We start from the raw sequence: 23,559 nt of genomic DNA on the forward strand, positions 1-23,559 counted from the left end.
TAACTTTTTTTTTTTTTTAACTGCTGATGAAGAAGAATCAGCCACAGATTACTACAGAGGATCTTACATTAAAAATGAACTCTTGCAGCAAGCTTTATGCAACTAGTTTTAATATAAGAGAACAGTACAAATGTCGTAACATTCATTTTAATTGACACCTTCTTTATTTAACTCTTTTATGTAGCACTTGTTTTCAAGCTAATTATTTGTGGTGGTAGATTTTTTCTATGTGGTTATTTTCAACCCTCAGGAAGAACCGAAGAAAGTCCGCTTTGACTATGACTTATTCCTGCACCTTGAAGGCCACCCACCTGTAAACCACCTCCGCTGCGAAAAGCTCACATTCAACAACCCAACCGAAGAATTCAGAAGAAAGTTGCTGAAGGCCGGAGGGGTGAGTCCCACACCCATGTTGAAAGTCATCACATTAAAGAACTTGCTGCTTATTGCTGGTGCACTGAGTGTAATAAAAGTTGCTTTGAGAGTAAAATTAAGTGGAGTATGTGAGTGATTGTTTGAGGGGGAACAAGTAAGCAGACCTTTTTTTTTTTTTTTTTTTTGACTGACTCACGACAAAGTACACTATTAGTTAATGGTATCTTTCGCTGTCTTTAAGGTTAAAGTCTTCACATTTATTTCTGCAAAGGCAATAAGGAAATTAAGTTCATGAATGAAATGTCTTTATATGAGCCTCTGAAGTTGAAATGCAGGATACAAACTGTGGTGAGATCAAATAACACAAAGTTAAAGTTTGTTTAAAAAATTGTGATTATAGTGTTTGGAAAATTAAGTGGACCAAGTGCAGAAGTGGTATGTAAGGCAGCATGAATTAGACTCCCTTACCCTCAGACTGCTTTCGATCTACTTATACTCACTCTTCTGATTTGTAAGAGAGACAAAGTTGGTGTAAGTTACACAGTAGGAGCCAGAAGACAATGTATGAAGGTGTATGTTATACCAAGTTAGGGTTTGTCTATGACCCTGCAGGTAAGACTTTGAGGGTGTGAAATGCAACATCTGCTAGCATGCTGCACTGTAACTCCCTTGTGTGGAAGCTGCCTGTGCTAACTAAAAGGTACCTCGTTAGAGGACTACATTAACACGAACAGCAACATCCACATGGGGGAGTTACAGCATAGCATGCTGGTATATGCCATAGTCCAAATTGTGGGACTATGTAGAAGTAGCTTTAGACTTCTTTCCATAGCGGTTGAATGGGTGTTAGTAGGCCTAAGACAGTCTGTTAGCGTAAGAGGGACAAACTTATATCATATGTATGAATGTTAACATCTTTGGAGGAAAGTGCCTCACTGTTTTGGTGTGTGTTTATATGAGGGAGAGGTTTCTGTTTATATGTTGAGTACTCATAAGTAAATAAAAGGATTATTCTTATTTGGCTTATGTAGGGGGTCTTCGAAAAAAGAACAGATCTTGTACAAATGTATACAGTCACAAAAAGAAAGGGAGAAAAATGATTTGAGACAGTGACTAGTTAGAAAGCAAGTAGTCATGGGCTGAAACTGAAGAGGGGACTAGTTTTATAAGTATTTCAGACAAAATGTCTTAGCTTAATAGGATCTTCGAAAATAAAACATTAAGTAAGTGGTGTGCATAAACTGGAAGAGGGAGCTAGGTATGTTTCTGGAAAAAAGAATGTCTGTTGCTACAGTAGCCCTGTGTGGGTATAGAAAGATGAGCTACATTTAACTTCAACTTGCATTTGCTAGAATTAGAAGTGCAGCCCTGGGTGGGCTTATTTCTGGCTTTTGAAAATGTGCTTACAGATAAAAGGCCAAAAATATTTGAAAAGTCCCTTTTTTAATACTTAGCATATTGTATATCAGTCCAGGCATCACTGGAAAAGTTAGTTCTGCTATTGTAAGGTAACCTGAATGTACACTTTCTAACAGTTTTAATTATTAACTCCCCACCCACACACATACAGATCGTGTTGACTATCGTGCTACCATTTATTTGTTTTTCAGCTGGACAATAACAATAAGTGTCTAACACCTTACATTTGATATATATGACTTAACTTTGTGCAGTGCCAAAATGCATTTATCTCCTCTTGTTCTGTATACATCACTATCTGTTTATTGTGATCATTTTCTCTTGCTATTTGGAGAAGACAAATCAACCATCATTGTCTTTTTTTTCCTCTCACTTCCCTCATGTACTGGCAGTCAACAAGTCACCTGTATCTGAGGCTACTAGTCTTTCATACTTACCTCTGTTAATTATCTCTTTGCTAGTGGCCTATATCTAATCAATTCAGTACAGAAAATGCAGTAAGGTCTTGTCCGTTTAGTAGTTAAATTACACCTGAAGGACTAAAGGTCCTCATCGACCTCCAGTACTGGAAGACCCATTTTATTTTTACTACTGTAAATTCTCCTTACTCTTCGGGACGGAGGTAGGAGCACTGAAAATCTGCCCCTCCCCTCTATTCTGAAGAGTGATTGAATAGACAACTGACTGAATCTAGGATGTAGCACTGCTGACGCAAGTAATACACTTCAGATCAAGATGAGCATTTTCAGGGCAATGAATTTAGGAGTGTTTTCACCATCATTGTTTCAGCTTCTGTCTTCCTCTTATGTGGAAACCCAAACCATGGTGCATGTGCTTCTCACAAGTCAAATGAAGCTGCTTCAGGAAATCTAAACTAGATGCCTAGTGATTTATGTCTCTAGTTGGCAACATTTAAGACATGGTCGAGTTATTCTCCTTCAAGATGAATGGTGCTCTTTAAATGTAAAATGCGATGTTTTCTTTTTAGGAGTAAAAGATGGACTCTATAAAACTCTCCCAAATTGAGAATCTTTTGATTAGTTTTTTTAATAGTTGTATGGAGAATGTTTATTTTCTTTCCAAAGCTTAAGTCCTGCATTAATGTGTCCTGTGTGCAAACAGGACGGGAAATACATTACTACAGTACATCCACTTTCCTGAAAATGATACTGTTCTTCCTTTTATGGTCCTCTTGATTCTGAACAATTACTGTTCAAATCCTATTTTGGAATATTCCCTTCCAAATGATAAGCGTGACTCCAAATGCTTGTCTTCTCTCTTGGGAGGAGGTGGGGTGAGGGAGAGAGGGGAGTTAGAGTATATCTTCCCGCCATCATAAAGATGAAGGGCAGGCTTTGTGTAGGCACTATCCAAGGACACATGCTTTGAACATAAATTGAGGCTTTTTCTTTAGACTGAGAAACAAACACAGAGGAGAACTATTTGCACTTGCTAAGCCTATTTTCAGACTGTTGGAAAATACTGGACTCCACCCAGAAGACCAACCTAGAATAACTTGGAGTCATGCCATATTTCAATAACTGTAGTCTCCTGTCTAACACCTAAATCACTATAAGTCAGAGGATCCTAAGATTCAGCTGACTGTGTAGCTGATTTCCCTTCCAGTCTGAGAATTATTTTCTCCCTTATCGTGAAAAAGATAAGGTGTAATTTGGCCTTGGAACTGATCTTTCTATAATCAAGAAACTTAAGGAGAACATTTGTTCCAAACAATTGTAATTTGGACATGACCTTTGTACAAGTCCTTTCTCAAAGCTGGATTTCTGCAGGAGAACATTTTCTACACAGAAATCCCTTCAGAAATAACTTTGTTCATCTCTATCTTCCAGTTTTAATTAAATTAATCTCTGGATTTTTTAATGTATATGGAGAGGAAAAGGATTTGCAGGAGCAGGTTTTAACAAATCCTTGCATGAATATTCACTATCTCCAGTGGAATTCAGTCCATCTCTTTCTCTAAAGATGCTGTCCCAGATCAAGTAGCATTACTCGCAGAACAAGGAATTTCCAGTGAAAAAGTCAACATCAAACTTTGTCCTTGTTTTTTCTTAAGTAGAGTACAGTAATGATGATGTGGCAGGATTGATTGGCAGGGAGCAGTGACAACCAGTTGGTCTTGCCTTATATACATAAGCAGTGTGCCTTTTATCAACCTGACTAGATCAAATCCCAGAGGACAAAAAAACAGTTTCCATTGATGAAAACTCCTCTTGTATTTGAATGAAGACTCTGATGTGTACCTTTTTCTGACCCAAAGCCAATAGTTATGACAACGGTAAGTCTAAGCATACCTCTCAGAGACCTCTCATTCTAGACAGAGAACAGTTAGCTGGGTGCAAAGTTTGGCTCACTTTTCCCTTCATTCTGTGGTAAAGAAGGTTCATTTGATTCCATTCCACTGTTTATTTTCTGTCAAAAATACAATTTTTAATGGGAAGATTAGAAGTGGTATCTCATCTGTTTCTTAAGTCAGGAGCAAGAAGTTAATTTGGAGGACTCTGAATGATAGGTAACAGTTAAATTGGAGTTTTGCCCCTGAAAATCCCAGTCTTCCTCGGACAAACCACCTGATTCAATATGACATTACAAACAACTGCCTTGTGAGTTTTGCAGGAAAACACAGGAAAAATATTTTTAGTTCATGTTAAGACAGCAATATAATACAGCCCTGTCTGCCATATGTACAATAAATGAATGTTTGTACAGTTTGCTATTGTGTAATTAATACTCTTGACTTTTTGGAAAGGGACTTCAAATCCATCAGTTCCTCCCTTAAGTACAGTATACAGTCTGCCCTTGGAGAGCAGCCATCATAACTTACAAAAAGTCCAATTTATAACATTTTGGGAGAATTATTACAAATATGTGTGATTATTAATGATGTGGTTTGAGGTTTTAGATCAAGAGGTTGCAAGGAGTAGGTTGCTGTTAATCAGTGCAGCAAATAATTCTCTTGGAAACAGATGTTTTTCTTTTTGTCCTGCTGTCTCTGAACTAATATTAGAAGTGCAAGTTGCTCCTATGGCAGAAACCTTTCTCCCCTTGCCCATGGATAGACAGCTGGTCTTCTAATGAATAGAAGGAAGAAATAAAAATGAGCATCTTGGGGAGTGGTACTTTAAACAAGGGAACTGTAAGTTGTCAGAAAAGTGACATTTCTTAAAGATGTCAGCATTAAAGTTCAGCGTTTGCCAATATTCATCATATACTTATCACTTAGTGCTATCTGAAATTACAATAGGTCCCTATATGTTGAACAAGTAGTTAATCTTAATTGCTTCTACTGCATGAAGTATATATTCTGAATCTCCTGTAAATAATCTACTGTAATGAAAAAAAATGTACTACTTGGGGAAGCTGGAGCCTCTCAAGGACCAATGTTAGGTATAGTGTTCCTTTAGGGAAAGGATTATCTTTAATCTTTTGCTCTGCATGATTTAAGTAATTGAATTGTTTATTTAAACTATATGATTAGCATTTGCTTTAGTGTCCAACACATAGTTTAGAAGACCCAAGAGCTTTAATTCCCCTTTAGTTTTTAATGTATAGGAATGGTGGTTGAATGTTGGGGCACATTTTTTTTTCTTGTTCGCTTTAGTTAACATGAAGTCTATCTCAGTACTTTTGATCTTAAGTTATTTTAACTTGAAAATATGAGCTTATTGGTTCCAGGGTGGAGTTTTAAAAGGTTTGAGCCTTGTTCAGCTTTTCTTTCATTAACTTTGGCAACAAAACAGGCATGTTTATGGTGATTTGCTGGTTGTGGAGTAGTGATCCTGGATCTTCCTATATGCAATCTTCAAAGTTTTGATGTTTCTCCCTGCACTGAGATGCCTTCCACTGAATTCCTTCTGCTGTCAAATTCTTGGAGATTTCCTCTTAGAACTGCTGATCTTGGCTACATTTCCCCAAATCATGGGTCTTAGTGATCTCACACCAGAGGTTCATCAGAACCTTCGTGTCAGCATCTGGACAGCTGGCAGCACGCTGGGAAGAGGATTTCTCAGACTGTGTGTGAAAGTGCAGCAGAAATGTAGTAGGCATGCATGGGGTTTAAAGGCTGATTTCACCATATAAGAACATAAACGTGTAGGTGAGTTCCAGTGCAGAAGAGGGGAGTAGGTAGAGGAGAAGAAATACAACCCAGGTGGAATGGTGGGAAGGCACTGAAGGAGTGTCAGCACTCCTTGATTAGTCTGCATCCTCACTGCAAAGTAAGCAGATTGCCAGCCCAGGTTGAGGCAAAACCCTATATCAAGCCTATATCCTCAGCTATATATGTTAGTGCAGGCTTAAAATACCCTTAAGCCTGGGGCAAAGGATGTTCTGTGTGAACACTGGGGAGCTAGGGACCACATCCATGCTACAGCCTGAGCTAACTCTGCAATGAAGACATACCCTCAATGGCTATGGGATTTCAAAGTGTTTTCAAAAGGAAGTGCTCATAAACGCAGCATAGTGGTTTTCCCGTATAAGTAAAGGGCACCATATTTTATCAGCTGAACTCTTTGAGAACTGAACCCTAGGCCTGTCTCCTTCCTTAATTTAAGCTTCAAGGAAATGTGCTAAGTTTCAAAAGAAAGTGTTCACAGCCTAAACTTTTTCTTAAAGTTATGTCTTAGCTAGCAAGACCAATGTTATAGAAGGGGACTTGGAGGATGAAAATGATGCTAGGGTTGTTTTTTATTTTCAACTCTGGGTCTGAGAAGGACAAGTGGCCTGAGGATCAGAAAATTCCTCTTCTCACATTAATTGAATGGGCAGGTAGGGAAATGTTTTTGATTATAGTAGCCAAGAAATGAAATGTACATAGGAGACTTTATTTTGCTACTGTCAGTTTTACAGAGCCTATGTAGAAGGTTAAGTTGTAGTTGGCCTACTGCACACATTGTCCACCCCACTGACCAGAATTCTACCACTGTTCATGGTGGTTGATAATGAAATAACATGCTGTGGACTCTAGGTATTAATTTGACCTCATGTTGCTCACATTTAGGAAAATCTACATTTTACTTGCAAAATCAATATTGGATTTGCTCAGTTTCTTTGTGGAATACTGAAATGTTCCAAGTTACCTCTCTGAACATAACTCTGTGTTTTACTACCAAATCAAACGTTAAGCATGGCATTTTCAGAAATGTTCAGCATTAGCTAATTCTGCTCCTGCTAAGGGTAATGGAGTCTTACCATTAATTTCAATGGGAGCAGAGTTAGGCCAGCTGTCAGGATAGGATTTTCAAAAGTACTAATTCTATTAAGAAAAAGTACATGAAAAGCATCATATGGGTCACAGAGTAAGACATGGTACTTACCTTTTCTGTGATTGATTTGTGAACTTTTTTAAAAAAATACTGTTTCACATCAAGCTGAGCATCAAGCAAGCAGTTGTTGCATGTAACAATTCTCAGCTGACTTTTAACTTTGCTCCTGTTGATGTTTCCTCATTCTGTCTAAACCTCCACTCTGTTCCAATGCCTCTGGAGATGCTGGGTATCACCTTCTACATTGACTTCCTTTAAGTTGTTTTCAAGATGGAGATAAGTGGATAAAACATCAATGTCAAGAGATGGTGGTTTGAGCAGTGGCTGAACCACAGTACATTGAATTTTGGTTGAGTCAGAATTGTTATCCTTTAGGGAAGAACTGATGGCTTCCATTCCAATGATAGTTCCTTGGCACTGTGTGGTTTTTTGTTTTTGTGTGTGTATATATATATATATATATATTTTATTTTCAAGCTCTGAATGGCACAGATCCCACTTTCAGTCAAGGAGTAGAACACAGTCAAACTCAGTAATAGTGAGTGAGCTCATGCCTACTTCCTCTCATGAAGATAAACTGATGCTAGCACAAATGACATTTCCCAGAAAGGATATTTGCTTATAATGTTGTAATGTGGACTCTGATTCAAGAGAGAGAACTTGAATTAACCATGTTCTTTGCAGACCTGACCAGCTCCACTGTGTGTTATATAGTAGAGGCAAAGTGTGTTTTCTACCCATCTATGTTCAAGACCATGTTTGTAAGGTTTCAACCCCTGCCTGGGTGTGGTATTCCAACTAGCCATAGTTAAAGTTCTGACCCTTAACGCCTCACTTGTATCAATTGATGTCCCATTAGTTTTGATACATCAATGCAGTTAGCTCCATAGTTGCTTCATTGCAAAAGTACCTTAAGATGCTACCATATGTTTGGTTGGTTGGTTTACCTATTTAGCATATAATGCTTCACAAATAGATTATATGTTACCCAATAATATATACCCTCCAAGATCAGGCCAGGTTCAGTAGTCAGCATGGATGCATCTTGCCTGTCTGACTAGGAAGATGGATTCTCTTCCTTAAAGGATTTTAGAACCAAGGCACTTAACTCTTTCAGGTACTAAATTTAACCAGCATCAGTTGCATCATCAATACATTTTCCATCACAATGCTTTATTCAATAGCCAAAACTCCTGAAAGACTGACTCACATTTATATTGCTTACTGGGATGGCAATAAGTGCAGGCCTTTCTGCCTCAAGTAGATTAAACTGCTTTATTTCAAAAGTGTTGAATGTTATAGAGGACATGGAATTGGGGTTACAAACTGTATTTTAATCCGAACCAAGAGACATCAGGTTTTTTCATCAGGTTTACAAGTAAAAAATACTCACTCTAATATAATAAACTAGGCATGTTTTTGAAGGGTTTTTTTTGCGTGTGCAGAGTTTTGCATATGGGCATGGAGGATGGGAATTTTTTTAAATAATCCAACACCTATAGAGGAAAACAAGATTGCTGTTTATGTTGGAGATTTTGCAGTATCTCCACTCCCAAAATGATTGCTAATTCCTTACATAGTATTTTATGATATTTAACCAGTACATTAATTTCCCTCTCTCATGACAGATCATGGTAATGTCAGATGGCACATCAGTCTCTTCGGGACAGAGCCTTCATCTCCCCAACCTTCCCAGTAACTCCCTGTCTTCTTCTGAAGTGAAGAAGAAATCATCTCATGGGCCAAAGGTGAGACCTGTTTTGATATGAGAAATTGAGGTGGTGAAGCAAATCTGGAAAGCAATTTCTAAAATTTATTCCTTGGTGTTTCACAATAACCTAGCAGATGCAATGTTACAGGCACTTCACTGAAGTGAATTTACTGACTTACTACTTTAAAAGTAGTGCAGAACTCAGATGGTTGTGAGAACAACCAATGGTTGAGGTATTTACATTGTATATTTCACTTAAAAAATAACAGTATTGCTTTTTTCTCTTCCCAATATTTGAAAGAACTCTATCTCATTACTCTTGCAAAATATACCACAGAACATTTACTAGCATACTTTCAATTACTGAAACAAATCATTAAATTTAAGAATGTAAATAATTAAAATAAATGTACATGCATCAAAATAAATGGGCAAAGTGAATCTTGTGATGTGCTGACCTTGGGGTTTTTGAATTATATTTATTCTTTTACTTGCTGTTTCACAATTGAAGATCTGTCATCAGTCTCCAGGTCATCAATGTGAATAAGCGAAGCTAATAAATAGTAAAAGTAATACCTTGCCTCCTGTACTAGAAGCATGATTATTTCAATGATCCATGTGAAATATGTAAATTAACATAGATTCATAGACTCTAGGACTGGAAGGGACCTTGAGAGGTCATCGAGTCCAGTCCCCTGCCCTCAAGGCAGGACCAAATACTGTCTAGACCATCCCTGATAGACATTTATCTAACCTACTCTTAAATCTCTCCAGAGATGGAGATTCCACAACCTCCCTAGGCAATTTATTCCAGTGTTTAACCACCCTGGCAGTTAGGAACTTTTTCCTAATGTCCGACCTAAATCTCCCTTGCTGCAGTTTAAGCCCATTGCTTCTTGTTCTATCCTTAGAGGCTAAGGTGAACAAGTTTTCTCCCTCCTCCTGATGACACCCTTTTAGATACCTGAAAACTGCTATCATGTCCTCTCTGTCTTCTCTTTTCCAAACTAAACGAACCCAATTCTTTCAGCCTTCCCTCATACGTCATGTTCTCAAGACCTTTAATCATTCTTGTTGCTCTTCTCTGGACCCTCTCCAATTTCTTCATGTTCAAACATGTTCAAAGTAGCAGAGAATTTCTTCAGATCACTTAAGTAAATTGGGAATAAACTGCATTTTAGGATTTTTTCAAACAAACAAAAAACACCCACCTGCTTCATGAAACAATCAATGTATAAATCTCTATCCTGATTGCTTTTCTTTGTTCAGTATTTTATTGTTTGGGTTTGGGTTCCCTTTGTTGCTTGAAACCATTTTAAAGCACACTCCTTTGATGTTATTGGCACCTGATTTTGTATGCCATAAGAGTACTATTATTGCTTATTATTTACATACAATGTAAATGTGCACAGCACTGTTCCCTAGGTAAAATGCCAGCACCAATACCTGTGTATCAATAAGGCACTGACCCACGTGTTCCTGACACAAAGAGATGGTATTGCTAAATGCACATGTTGGTAACATGCAAAATAGATCATAATTAAAAAGGAAACACAGAAGCAAGTGGTCTATCTATTGTGCTTATATGGCCCCCATTACCATAGTATTTGATTGCCTCACTATCTTTAATGTAATTACCCTACAACACCCCTATAAGGTAGGGAAGTGCTATTATCTCCATTTTACAGAAGGAGAACTGTGACTCAGAGATTTAACTTGCTCAAGGTCATAAAGGAGGTCAGTGCCAAAGTAGAGAATTGAATGTGGTCTTGAATGGAGTCCTAACTACTGGACTGTCCTTCCTCTTTTTCTGTATCTGTGTAACCCAGACACCTCCTTGGGTGTGGTGTTCTGTCCCGTTTAATAGCACCAAGACCACTTAAAAAAACCCAGATAAAATGAGTCTGCTCTACAGGTTTAGCTAACAGCCAGTAGGCTTTTAGCTCATGTGGTAGAGGCTCATGCCCTAAGTTCCAGAGGTCCCCAGTTTGATCCCGCCCACCAACAACCGGGGTCTGTTACCGTTACATCTGCATCTTCAGTGCTTCACTGTACAGGTTGCTTTTTAATAATATGTTAAAAGGAAGCGCAGGAAGCCACTTGACAAATGGTAATTGTGAGGTTATTCTAAAAGTAAGTCATGGAATTAAAGAAAACCCAGTGTCTTACTACAGAAAATAATTGATTTGACTGGCAAATATATTCAGGGATTTGATTCCTCCCAAAGACCTTAAATCAATATTTTTTTAAGGTATCTTCCAATCTATTATGACCATACTACAAAGAGGCCCTTTCTAGTTTTGAACCTCTACAATTTATTACACAAGTTTCAGTCCACGGTCCACAAATATTGATGCTTTCCCTTTTAAAACTTTTACATGTGGTGATTGTTCAGAAGTGCATTGGCATGGGTGGTGCATCTGTACAATTGTCTCTTCATGTATGCTGCCTTGTATATTATATTGTATTGATCTTTGCTATCCTGCTGTAAATGTATCTAGCCATTTTGGTAGGTATGGAGCAGGAGATTGGGTCTTGGCAATAGAAAAGGCCCATGTTCATTGAGTTGTTGCTTCAGGAGCTCTACCTTACTTATTGCCCTGCTGATATACACCTCTACCCCGATTATAACGCTGTCCTCGGGAGCCAAAAACTCTTATTGTGTTATAGGTGAAATGGCGTTCTATTGAACTTGCTTTGATCTGTCCCCCCGGAGCACTGCTTTACCACGTTATATCCGAATTCGTGTTGTATCGAGTCGCGTTATATTGGGGTAGATGTGTAATTACCAGCAATGAGTTTCTAAACACATGGCAGTGGAATGGTTTGATACAAGATCAGGTATAGAGTCATACAGCAGTGGAGGTTTGCATTCCATATCTGTGAAACTGTTGTAAAAGAATGACTGAGTTATCTGATTACTTAATAAGGGCATGCAACAGCAATAGTGTCTGATTTAAACCATTGTTTTGATTTTAGCCATAAGTACCTAGCTATTCCTTTTCTCCTGTGTCAGAGATCCAGAGATAAAATATCAATAAATTATCACTATAAACCCTCACTAAGGAGTGTGGCATGCCAGAGGTATGGGGATAGTCCTCTAATTAATCACTTTCTTCTCTGTTCAGTTTTTACTGATGTTCATTGCAATGTTTAATGGTGGAAAGAGTCATTGTATCAGTACATTGCATTACTTGCCAGTGGGAAGGATTATTCAGCCTTCTCCCCTCAGAAACAGGCTTGTCTCCTCCCAGCCTCACATACAAAATAGACAGCAGTATTACTCTACGCTCATGGCAACAGGCACAAATATCTGCAAAAATATGTCCAAGGCATTGCCTTATTTAGGCTTATCACTTGTGTTTGGAAGAATGGACACTCAATGAAATCGTAGCCTGATTATTATTAAAATCTTGGGTATTCTTCTATGGTAACATTCTGTAAATTGAAATCCACTTCTTTTTGGAAATTTTTAAGCCCTAACTTGTTGAGGAGTAGTATTTACTTAGGGCAAGACCCACAACTGGTATAAATTAGAGTAACTTCATCAACTTCAGTGTCGCGTCCTTATTGGTGTGAACAGACTGTACAAGTGAGCGAATGTAACTTTTTACAGCACTCTCTAAATATTAAATATTACTGCAGTTAAATATTACTGAATGGCTCTTAGTCTATATTTCATGGGTAGTGATTTCAGGTTTCAGTTTAGATTTACAGATATAGGGTACTATTGAAATTGACAATGGGTCTTAACTGTAAATATTTAAACAAAGAAGTCCAAGAATGTTAGCTTCCCACTCACCAACTTCAGACTGTTATACAGCACTCCTAGTTAGGTTTATTCAAGGAAGAATTGCACAGCTCACAGGCAGTACCCTGTGAGTGCAAAGAAAAAAATGGATATTTTTGGCTAAATGTTCACTTGCCCAAAATCAGAAGGGACTAAGTGGGAATACAGAACCATCACATCTTGCTTACTCTAACATAATCTTCTGAAATCACTTGAATAACAAAGATGCCTTAGGTCAAGATGGTAGTTCCTTGGCAGAGCTGTGTAGGGAAGTTTGTGCAGCTCCTGCCACGTTGTGTGGCCCTGGCAATTTAGTTCTGGCTTCACTGAAATCGTCATATCAAGTGCTTTAAATGGAGATGGTCAACTTGAAATCTGGTTTATTTTTAGTATGCAAAAGTCCCTCAGTTCTCTTGCAGAATTTTGTGGTTTTATGATCAAATCTTCACATTTTTAAAAATGTTTTTCCTCGAACATCTTTCAGATATAATAATAATAATAGGTGTCAAAAATCTCACTTCCGTCAAGTTTAAGTTGACTGTCCCTTCAGTAAAGTGCCCATCACTGTAGTAATTCCAGGGTACAAAGAGTAAAGCCTCTGTAAATGTAATATAGTGCCTGAAAGGATGTTGGTGGACTGAGATTGTTTGTTGGGCTGTAGGTCCATGAAATGCAGTCCAACAAATGTTGCTGTATTTTGATACCTAGACAATGTGTGTCACAGCTGCATAGGGAGATCGTCTGAAGGAATTCAAATATGAAATTGCAGGACTACTAACTGTAGTCTTTAACCTATCATTTAAATTAGCTTCTGTACCAAATGGCTGGAGGATAGCTAACGTGACGCCAATTTTTAAAAAGGGCTCCAGAGGTGACCCTGGCAATTACAGGCCGGTAAACCTGACTTCAGTATCGGGCTAACTGGTTGAAACTATAGTAAAGAACAAAATTGTCAGACACATAGATGAACATAATTTGTTGGGGAATAGTCAACATGGTTTTTGTAAAGGGAAATCATGCCTCACTAATCTACTAGAATTCTTTGAGGGGGGTCAACAAGCATGTGGACAAGGGAGATCCAGTGTATTTAGATTTTCAGAAAGACTTTGACAAGTTCCCTCAGCAAAGGCTCTTAAGCAAAGTAAGCAGTCATGGGATAAGAAGGACGGTACTCTCATGGATTGGTAACCGTTTAAAAGATAGGAAACACAGGGTAGGAATAAATGGTCGGTTTTCAGAATGGAGAGAGGTGAATAGTGGTGTCCTCTAGGGGTCTGTACTGGGCCCAGTCCTATTCAATATATTCATAAGTGATCTGGAAAAAGGGGTAAACCGTGAGGTGGCAAAATTTGCAGATGATACACAACTACTCAAGACAGTTAAGTCCCAGGCAGACTGCAAAGAGCTACAAAAGGATCTCTCAGAACTGGGTGACTGGGCAACAAAATGGCAGATGAAATTCAATGTTGATAAATGCAAAGTAATGCACATTGGAAAACATAATCCCAACAATACATATAAAATGATGGGGTCTAAATTAGCTGTTACCACTCAAGAAAGAGATCTTGGAGTCATTGTGGATAGTTCTCTGAAAACATTCACTCAATGTGCAACGGCAGTCAAAAAAGCGAACAAAATGTTGGGAATCATTAAGAAAGGGATAGATAATAAGACAGAAAATATCATATTACCTCTGTATAAATCCATGGTACACCCACATCGTGACTACTGCATGCAGATGTGGTTGCCCCATCTCAAAAAAGAATTATTGGAATTGGAGAAGGTTCAGAAAAGGGCCACAAAAGTGATTTAGGAGTATGGAATGGCTACCATATGAAGAGAGATTAATAAATCTGGGACTTTTCAGCTTGGAAAAAGGACGACTGGTATGGAGAAAGTAAAGAAGGAAGTGTTATTTACTCCTTCTAGTAACGCAAGAACTAGAGGTCACCAAATGAAGTTAATAGCAGGTTTAAAACAAACAAAAGGAAGTATTTTTTCACACAACGCACAGTCAACCTGTGGAACTCCTTGCCAGAATTTGTTGTCAAGGCCAAGACTATAACAGCGTTCAAAAAAGAACTAGATAAATTCATGGAGGATAGGTCCATCAATGGCTGTTAGCCAGGATGGGCAGGGATGATGTCCCTAGCCTCCGTTTGTTTGCCAGAAGCTGGGTATGGGCGACAGGATGGATCACTTGATGATTGCCTGTTCTGTTCGTTCTCTCTGGGGCACCTGGCATTGGCCACTGTTGGAAGACAGGATTCTGGGCTAGATGGACCTTTCGTCTGACCCAGTATGGCCATCCTTATGTTCCTTACGAAATATGGATTCAACAACATGGGTGTCTGTATCTCCTACCTTACATAATTTAATATGACAAACATTATATAGTCAAATGTTCTGATTTGGAAGATGAGATTGACTCTTAGGAATATGGAAGGGTTTTGGTAAAGAAATAAGTTTCTTGTCTTTAACATTCTTTAATGTGACATTTTCAAGGACTCTGGATGCTTTAGGAATATAAAAATATCCCACATGACCTGTTAAATCAGGACTTATAATAATTATATTACTTAAGTGTGTTGTACCAATTTTTTCATTTCATTTTTTTAAATATGCAAAATACACAAGGAGAGTGTCTAGTACTATACAACCACATTTTAATCTATTTTATAATTATCTGATGTGGAGAGTCCTTTGGAATCAGTCACCGAGTAATGCCATGTACTTTCTAAAAACAGTAGCCATTAAATTCCTCGCCTACAGAAAAACAGTGTCTTGTGCTCCCCCTGCTGGCTTTTTGGTCACAGTGAGCTAACACCGCTCCAAAATGTTTTTTTATTTTTCTGCCATTGTGGCTATAATGCAATCTGCCAGATGGGTCAGACCTCATTGAAAGCTGTAGGAGAGAGAGAGGATAGTAAGGTCTGTGAAATGAACAATCAATAGGGGAAAACACTTTTTAGGGAAAAAACTACAAACAGTAGTGAATAAAACAGGGCAGGGGGACACTAAAATATTAAGTATCCATCCTAAGAAGGAATTGTCTACCCTCTTTTCTTCTTCTGTATGATGTTAGCACATTCTCTCTGCTGTACACTAAAGCCTTTCCAAATTGATCAATACTTCTAAGCAAGATTCAAAAACGGAATATTTACATTAAAAGCTCAGTATTACAAAATGGCAGAAGTAATTTTTAACCTAAATTTCTGAAACTAAGCAACTCCTGCACCTGACATCCTTTGCCCCCCCCCCACGACGCTAAGATCAGGAGGCAAATTTGTGAGGCTAACTCTCTGTTCTTACCTTAATGTTTCCAGATTATTTGGAGACAGCTATGAAATTTGAAGTAATGACTTTATTACACCTAGAAATAAAATGTGTGTTTTATGACCACTTGTCTTAAATTTCTAGACAAAACACAGAATGCACTAGTTTAGGTTGGTAGTGCCAATATAGCCAATTTAATGACTAAATTAAGTGTAATGAACCAAAATTGCTTCAATTGCTAACTAACTTCATCATGTCTATCTGCTACTTGAGTTCTTTGAAACCATTTTCATAAAAAGGCACTTGCCCTATGGCATCTATTTAACCAAACTGGGAGATTACATTTTGCAACATGAAGTCATTGATGTGCCTTTGCATGGGAACTGACAGTTGTTTTAGATCCTCCATTTCCCCCATCTCTTTGCCTTATAATCCTAGTGGTGATTAAGTCTCTAGGCACTTTCTCTTTTATTGGCTGCCACAGTCTCTATGTTATGAAAAGTACTTCCTGACTGCATCATGCTCTCCCAAATATTTCTTTTACAGATCTGTTACTCCTGCTATATCAAGGGGATTATGTTTCTTGAAGAAATGTGTGTACCTTTATTTAATTTACTTGGGTATTTTAACAAGCATGTAATCTCTATATTAATTATCTTTTTGATGTTTGTCGTACAAGATACCAAAGAAAGTATGAATGATTCACTTGGGTTGTTTCAACTAGATATTTGACAGATAGGCAAAGGTAAGCCGTGGTATGTAAATACATTATCAGCCTATAATCCACAATCTAAATGTTACAATCATCACTTGAAAGAAAGGTTTAGTTGATGTGCCACTTTCAGCAACAGAATCTGTTACTCACTTTTATTGTTTGCAGTGTTTTTTTAGCGTGGAGAGAAAATCAAATGCTTCAGAACACTGTTAGTTTTTTAAAAAAACAAGGAAATAAATTTAAAAATATATTTGTTTGTACTATGATATATACAACACAGAGTATGGGTGAACTTTCATGTATCTCTGCCAGTATGCCCAGTTATTTAATTAATTCTCATATGTTAATTGAATGTGATGAATGAAAATACTATTGTTTCCCATGAAATTTTGTCTCCCCTATGCTGTTTTCTTCCAGCTGTCGTTGAGTCATGTAGAGTGATTGCACAAGGGGTGGTGGTTGATAAGAATGTATCACACTTAGGTGAGAGTGAATCTGAGTTGTAGTGAGGGGCTGCCCTAGTGGTTGATGTAATTCTTTACATGCATAAATGTGGAGCCAAATTTATCCATGGTGAGCATAATGTTGATACCGTGGTTTCAAAAAGCACATCAAATTCCTGGTTTTAGAAGATAATTTTAAACTGGGGACTTTTTTCTTTTAAAAACCCAGCAAGGGCTGCTGGGCTGTGTTTCCATACTACTGAATCCCTCAACTCTCCAAGACCTATTTCACAGCTGTCAAGAAAAGACTCAGGATCAAGCCCTGTTGCTTTGCAGTGTAGATGCAGCCTCACAGGACGCATGCTCTGGCGGTCTGCCAAAAGTAATCCACAATCCCACAGGCTTTATTTGTCCTCTGGGTAGTCAAGTTTGGTGGACAGTCAAATTTTCCCACACTGCACCACCAACAAAGAGCTCGAGCAGCCACATTTTGGGAGAGTGCTAGGAAGTCTGGATTATAGTTGGTTGGACTCAGGCCTTGTCTCTACTACGGGGGGAGATCGATCCAAGTTACACAACTTCAGCTACATGAATAATGTAGCTGAAGTTGACGTACTTAGATCTACAAACTGCGGGGTCCACACTACGCTATGTCGATAGGAGATGCTCTCCCATCGACTCCCCTTGTGTGTCTCATTCAGGTCGAGTACAGGAGTTGACAGGAGAGTGATCTGTGGTCGATTTAGCAGGTCTTCACTAGATCCGCTAAATTGGCTGTTGATGCATCATTGATCACCATGCGTCGATCCCCCGGTAAGTATAAACAAGCCCTTAGACCCACATAATGCAGCCTAGATGCTGGAACCCAGGTTGGGATCTAGGGTTGAACAATTCCTAAACTTCAGTTACAAATGTGTGTAGATGCTGAAGCCTTAGGTTAATAAACACGGGGTCTGGTAACTTGAGTTCTACTGATCCTGGGATGACAGTGCAGTGTAGGAATTACCCTATAGCTCAGTTATTAGGGCACTCACCTGAGATGTGGGAGATCCAGATTCAAGTCCCTGCTCTCTCTGATTCAGACCAGAAAAAAAGACAAATTTTGAAACCTTTTTCATGAAATGGAATTCTTGTTTTCCAGACACCCCTATTGAGGACATCACCCTGGCCCTTGATTGGCCAAGACATGAAAGAACACAACTAAGAATCAGATTCTGGCCCTCCACATGAAATATAAAAACTGCACTAATCACTAGATCTTGCCTTTTGGGTTTTGTTTTACATAGAACTTAGGCTTTACGCGCGCACACACTTCAAAACTCCAGGAAAATGGTCTTGACTAAAATCAGGAATGATTAATGTTTTTGTTTTAATTAGTGGTATGGCAAGTGGGGAAGTGCCTTACCTTTAAACATTCAAATGTCCTCAGAATTGTTAAGGGGAGTAATAGATTTTATTTACTGCTTAGTGTTTAAAGGCACTTATCTTTCATTAGTATGCCACAAGTACATGCCTTCAAGTAGATAAAAGGTTGTGACAAGGAGGAGGGAGAAAAATTGTTCTTAACCTCTGAGGACAGGACAAGAAGCAATGGACTTAAATTGCAGCAAGGGAGGTTTAGGTTGGACATTAGGAAAACTTCCTAACTGTCAGGGTTGCTAGGCACTGGAATAAATTGCCTAGGGAGGTTGTGGACTCTCCATAATTGGAAATTTTTAAGAGCAGGTTAGACAAACACCTGACAGCGATGGTCTAGATAATACTTAGTCCTGCCACGAGTGCAGGGGACTAGACTAGATGACCTCTCAAGGCCTCTTCTAGTTCTATGATTAGTAGAGTGCATAATAATTTGATAGTTGGATCAGGAAGTTTTAAAATCTGTCTAATATATTTAAAATACTAGTGTGGTTTAGACCCACAGTGAGAATGCATTCATAGAGAACCGTCTTCTCAGTTAGACTACTGAATTTCCTATCTCAGCCACATTTTATTTATGGTTGGTAGAGCTGGGCAGAGGCCAAATTTTCCATTGTGTAGGAAATTGATTAGATTTTGAGGAATTGGCATTTTCCAGTGGAAAAATATTCCTAATCAGAATTTTTTTGACCAGCTCTAATGTTTGGACTCCTTACTGCTGGGTCTGAAGGCTTGGCAATACCAGTTTTTTTTGTTTTGTTTTTAAATATATACCCATGAAAAATGTCTGTCTTGTGGGTCAGTCTCTTATTGTTCCCCATCCCCAAGTTTCTTCTTAGGCTTTTGGAGATTATTTTCTGGTGTTATGGTGGCTGCTGTGTTTATGCATGTACTATTACTGTATTTTTGACTTATTGTTTGAGGAAAGCTCTAGATTAGTTTTGTGACATTTTTAAAAAAACTAATAAAATATTTTAAGTAACAAAAATGCAAACATTAAAAACAAAACAATTAACTGTTCCTCTTCCCTTTACATCTATGGGGAGGAAGAGAAAGGTTGCTATTTCATAGTTCTAATATTTGTAAGACATTACACCTTATCTACACAGCCTCAGGTTCAAACTATGAGGGAATGAATAGCAGTGCACACCAAAATGCTACGTTGTAACTCTCCCAGTGTGGAAGCTGCAGGCACACATTAAATGATAACTTAGTTTGCGTCAACGTGTTCATTTTCAAACAGGACTACATTAATGTTCACACCTGCAGCATCCACATGGGGGAGTTAGAGTGCAGCACTTTGATGCACACTTCTGTTCACACTCTGTAGTCCAAACAGTGGGGCAGTGTAGACATAGTCTCAGTTCCTACACTGATGGGCACAGCCTAAACATCTAGATTAGACAAGTCCTGAAGAGTTTTCTGTCAGTATCTTGCTAATTAGATAACAAGTATAGCTGCACAACAGAATACAGGTACCTTGCTCTAACATCCCATCTAACTGACACAAGTTCTCTTTGAAAGGCCAACTCTGTTTTCAGAGCAGTTCTACAAACTATATTTTTAAACTTAGTCAACCTCAATATAGGTTGTGGGTTACTGTGACCCTAGTTTGCTCATTGCATTTCTCATGTTCTGCTGCTGTCACATTCTGAATTGCGGTTACTTCAACAGCAGTTCACAAAAGTTAAATGTTTCCCTCTTCCTCATTGTAAACATGTGGCAGTGTAAGGCAGCCAAATAAACCACAGCTACAGATAGGCAGGAGGGTTCCCACCCCCACTCCCGGGAAACCTCCCCCTCAAAAAACCAGATGCTTATCAGTACAGAAGGGTGAATGAACACCAACTGACGAAAAACAACATAGTTATATAGTTAAATGCATAATTTTTATATATGTGATATAAAGATCAGGGAATTGTAGGAGTATCAGTTCCAGGTTTAATTGAACTTCTGTCCCCTCAAGAGCACTGTGTGGGGCAGGAACTCGTGTTCCTCTCCCTCCAGAATAGTGTTTTAGGGTTGTGTTTATTCCAGCAGGTCTGATCTTACCTTAGTGCCTGCTATTCTGATGTCTCTCAAGGGCTTTGACAGTGTTTACCAGTGACCAATCAGCTTTCGTGAAGCACAGTTCATTTATTTAGGACAAAAGCATTACAGAGAAAACCTACAACAAAACAATAAATGGTCTACATTCATGTTAAACTTACCAGGCGTTGCCCATCTTCCATATGGAGACCATGGTAGCTTTCAAAAATCCTTCAAACTCTTATAGCAGGGTTTTGTCCTCTTGGTTAAAGTCTCATGTCAGTTTGTGGATCAAGTGAGGGTCACAGAATCAGTTCAGGCTGACACTTTATAAAGTTAGGCGTCTTTTTTTTCCCCAGTCGTTCTGAAACAGATAAAACCAGGCAATGCTTCAAAGGGCTGGGTAGCTGTATAACCAGCACAGTGACTTTGCATTAATAAACTCTGAGGGATTCCTGGTTCCCCAAAACCATCCAGTGAGCCAGGAAGACAAAGACAAAGACCTAGAGCGTTTGTTGATACTAAAGTCTTTGAATATTCCATGTACCCCCACAGCATCTGACATATCCAAATGTAATAGTCTTTGAAGTTTCCATGCTTTTAGGGTCTCAGATCTCTTGTTTCTTCCCATTAGAAGAGAGAGACGTCAACTCCTTCACCCTGGTGAATAACAATACAATGTGAGGGGGAGAAACTGAGTGTCTCATTCTTTCATTTAAAACCCCCCAGAAATTTCCCAGTTCTCTACAGCAGGTACGTCATTGGCTTGGCAACTTGAATGGGGCTTGAGTGAATGCTAATTCAACCAAATTAAGGCCAAAGCCTGAGCTTTCCCTTTAACTTTGTGGTAGTTCCCATTCTTAGCAACAAAATTTTCTTTACAACACTTATGCTGTTCTAATTGGCAAATATGCACCAGTCTCTACACATAGCTCTTATTTAGCAAGCTCTCCTTGACTTCCAAAATTTCAAGAAGATTTTAATGTCTTTTAAATATTTTGTTCACTGAGATATCAGTGGCTACATTGGTCTCCATTCCTGAGTCAAACCAAACCAATATTACAAACCACACTATCTTTCACCCAGGCAAGTGGACTTAGTGATAAATGGTCGCTTAGACCAAAAATCACAAATACTGAGGTTGCTTCCAGTCCTAACAGACCAGTCACTTACCCCAGATCAATTTGTATCTGAGATCACAGACCAAAGAGAACACCTGTTGCCATTTCTCTAATGAACTAATTAAAGTTTATTTACATGGGGAAATAAATTATTTATTTACAGATTAGAGCCAGCATATACACACAAGTGAGTTATCTCTGGTTCCCAAAGGTGGCAGAGATGTGGTAATCTGTCAATTCAAGAGGTCTTTCAGGGCAGACCCAGGCTCTGCCTCAGTTGAGACTCTCTAGCCCTGTGAGAGTTCACACAGCAAAGAGATGAAAAATCTTCATGTCAACTATTTTTATTTCCATCTTCCAGCATTAAAACCGATGGGACGAGGCCCTCTGCACATACTTCTCTATGGGTAGATGAGGCAATGAACACAGCTTTTGTCTTTTATAATTGCTCATTTAGTTTCTGATAGTCCTCCTGGATGGATGGGAGGGGAGGGGGATGATTCTCATGGCTGGGTTCACAAGTTCAGAACAAACCGTTTTCAAAGCTACAAACTAAAATGTACCTATTTCTTAATAGCATGGAATACAGACATTACAAATGAGATGAGTGCATGCAGCAACTTACAGGCGTTTGGTAGAGTCTAAACACTAAATACATTCTTCTATGACTAATACCTATTTTGTACAAAACTAACCTATATATGAGCTGGTTTAGTTTCCAGCTATGAGCTTGTCAGTTTTTAGCTAACGCCTACGGCCTGGGCCAAAGCTGGAACTTGGTTTACCAGCATCACAATTAGCATTACAAATATATTTTTATAGCAATAAGCTTAAATATCTGACAATCATAATCGGGAGCAAGCTCCCCACACAGGTTAAGCACAGAAATTTAGTTGGCATAATTCAACTAAGGTAATCACACAATACAAATTTTGCCATAGATTGATCTATGAAATTCACTATTACTGGATATTGTTGAAGTAACTTGCATAGGAAGATTTAAAGAAGGATTAGATGCTTAGTAAGATCAGTGCTGGCAGTTAGTCATGTGGGAAAAAAATTAGGATGATCAATTCTCATGCTATAATGTGAAAACTCCTTGGGACAGATGGCAGTTAGAGAAACCCTACACACACACACACACTCTCTCTCTCTCTCTGTAGTGTTGCACAGTGGCTAAGGTGCTCTGTTTTTTCCTCTTTTACTGAAAAAATTGGTGGAGATCACTGCTTGATACCGTATATTTAAGTACAATATTTGAGCCATTGTGCTGTTCCAGTAATTCTTCTGTTTGTGAGCTAGATGATCCTACTGATTTCATTCACTGCTTGTCATCTGGGTTCTATTGTTGCTTTCTAAGCAGGAGAAGAAAAGAGTACTATAGTATGTTGGAATGATTGTGCGTGTTGTCAGTAAATGAATCCTATTTGTGTACAAATATCTGTGTATGCACTATTTTACATCATAATTTTATAACCCCCAAGTTACAGTATTTTGTAGATTTTTTTGTTTGTTTGTTTGCACACCCAAAACTCCCCTTGGTTCCATGGAGTTCTAAAATTCTTTTTAATTTCTATACCATTTAGACTTTTATTTTTGCCATGGAGAAAGGAAATTCCCTGGCAGTTTGAGAACTGTGTGCAGTCAATTGAATTGTATGCATTTCATCATCAAAATCTGTTTAAGATTTAGGAAAACTTGAATAAAATGTTTACTTTAAGATAATATTGTGTAATCAACCTATAGGAAAATAATTAGCCTTACTTTGAGCATATGTTACTCATTGGAAAAATGGGTTTTGTTCTTTCAGAATTACTAGTTCAGTAAAAATAAACTTGTTTCTGAGGATAACTACTGTAAACATTAGGTGTTAACATCTCTGGAATGAATGATTTCTCAGAGGTTCTTAGCTCTCTATCAATGTGAGCTGCTGGTGAGGTCAGCACCTTTTGAAAATCAGGCCAGAAACAATGGGGTCAGATC

At 38.4% G+C, this 23,559-nt stretch overlaps 1 protein-coding gene across 6 annotated transcripts in view; it reads left to right on the top strand.

Moving 5' to 3' along the window:
- The window catches only part of MLLT3 (MLLT3 super elongation complex subunit), a 246,147-nt gene that overhangs the window by 169,297 nt on the left and 53,291 nt on the right, over positions 1-23,559 (top strand). For all 6 annotated transcript variants that reach the window (XM_039545641.1, XM_039545640.1, XM_039545643.1 and 3 more), the window contains 2 exons: positions 251-394; positions 8,705-8,824. In XM_039545641.1, coding sequence (XP_039401575.1) covers positions 251-394; positions 8,705-8,824 — 264 coding nt within the window. The remainder of the gene's footprint in view (positions 1-250; positions 395-8,704; positions 8,825-23,559) is intronic.

The sequence above is a fragment of the Mauremys reevesii genome, linkage group 6, assembly GCF_016161935.1.
Source record: "Mauremys reevesii isolate NIE-2019 linkage group 6, ASM1616193v1, whole genome shotgun sequence".
NCBI lineage: Eukaryota > Metazoa > Chordata > Testudines > Geoemydidae > Mauremys > Mauremys reevesii.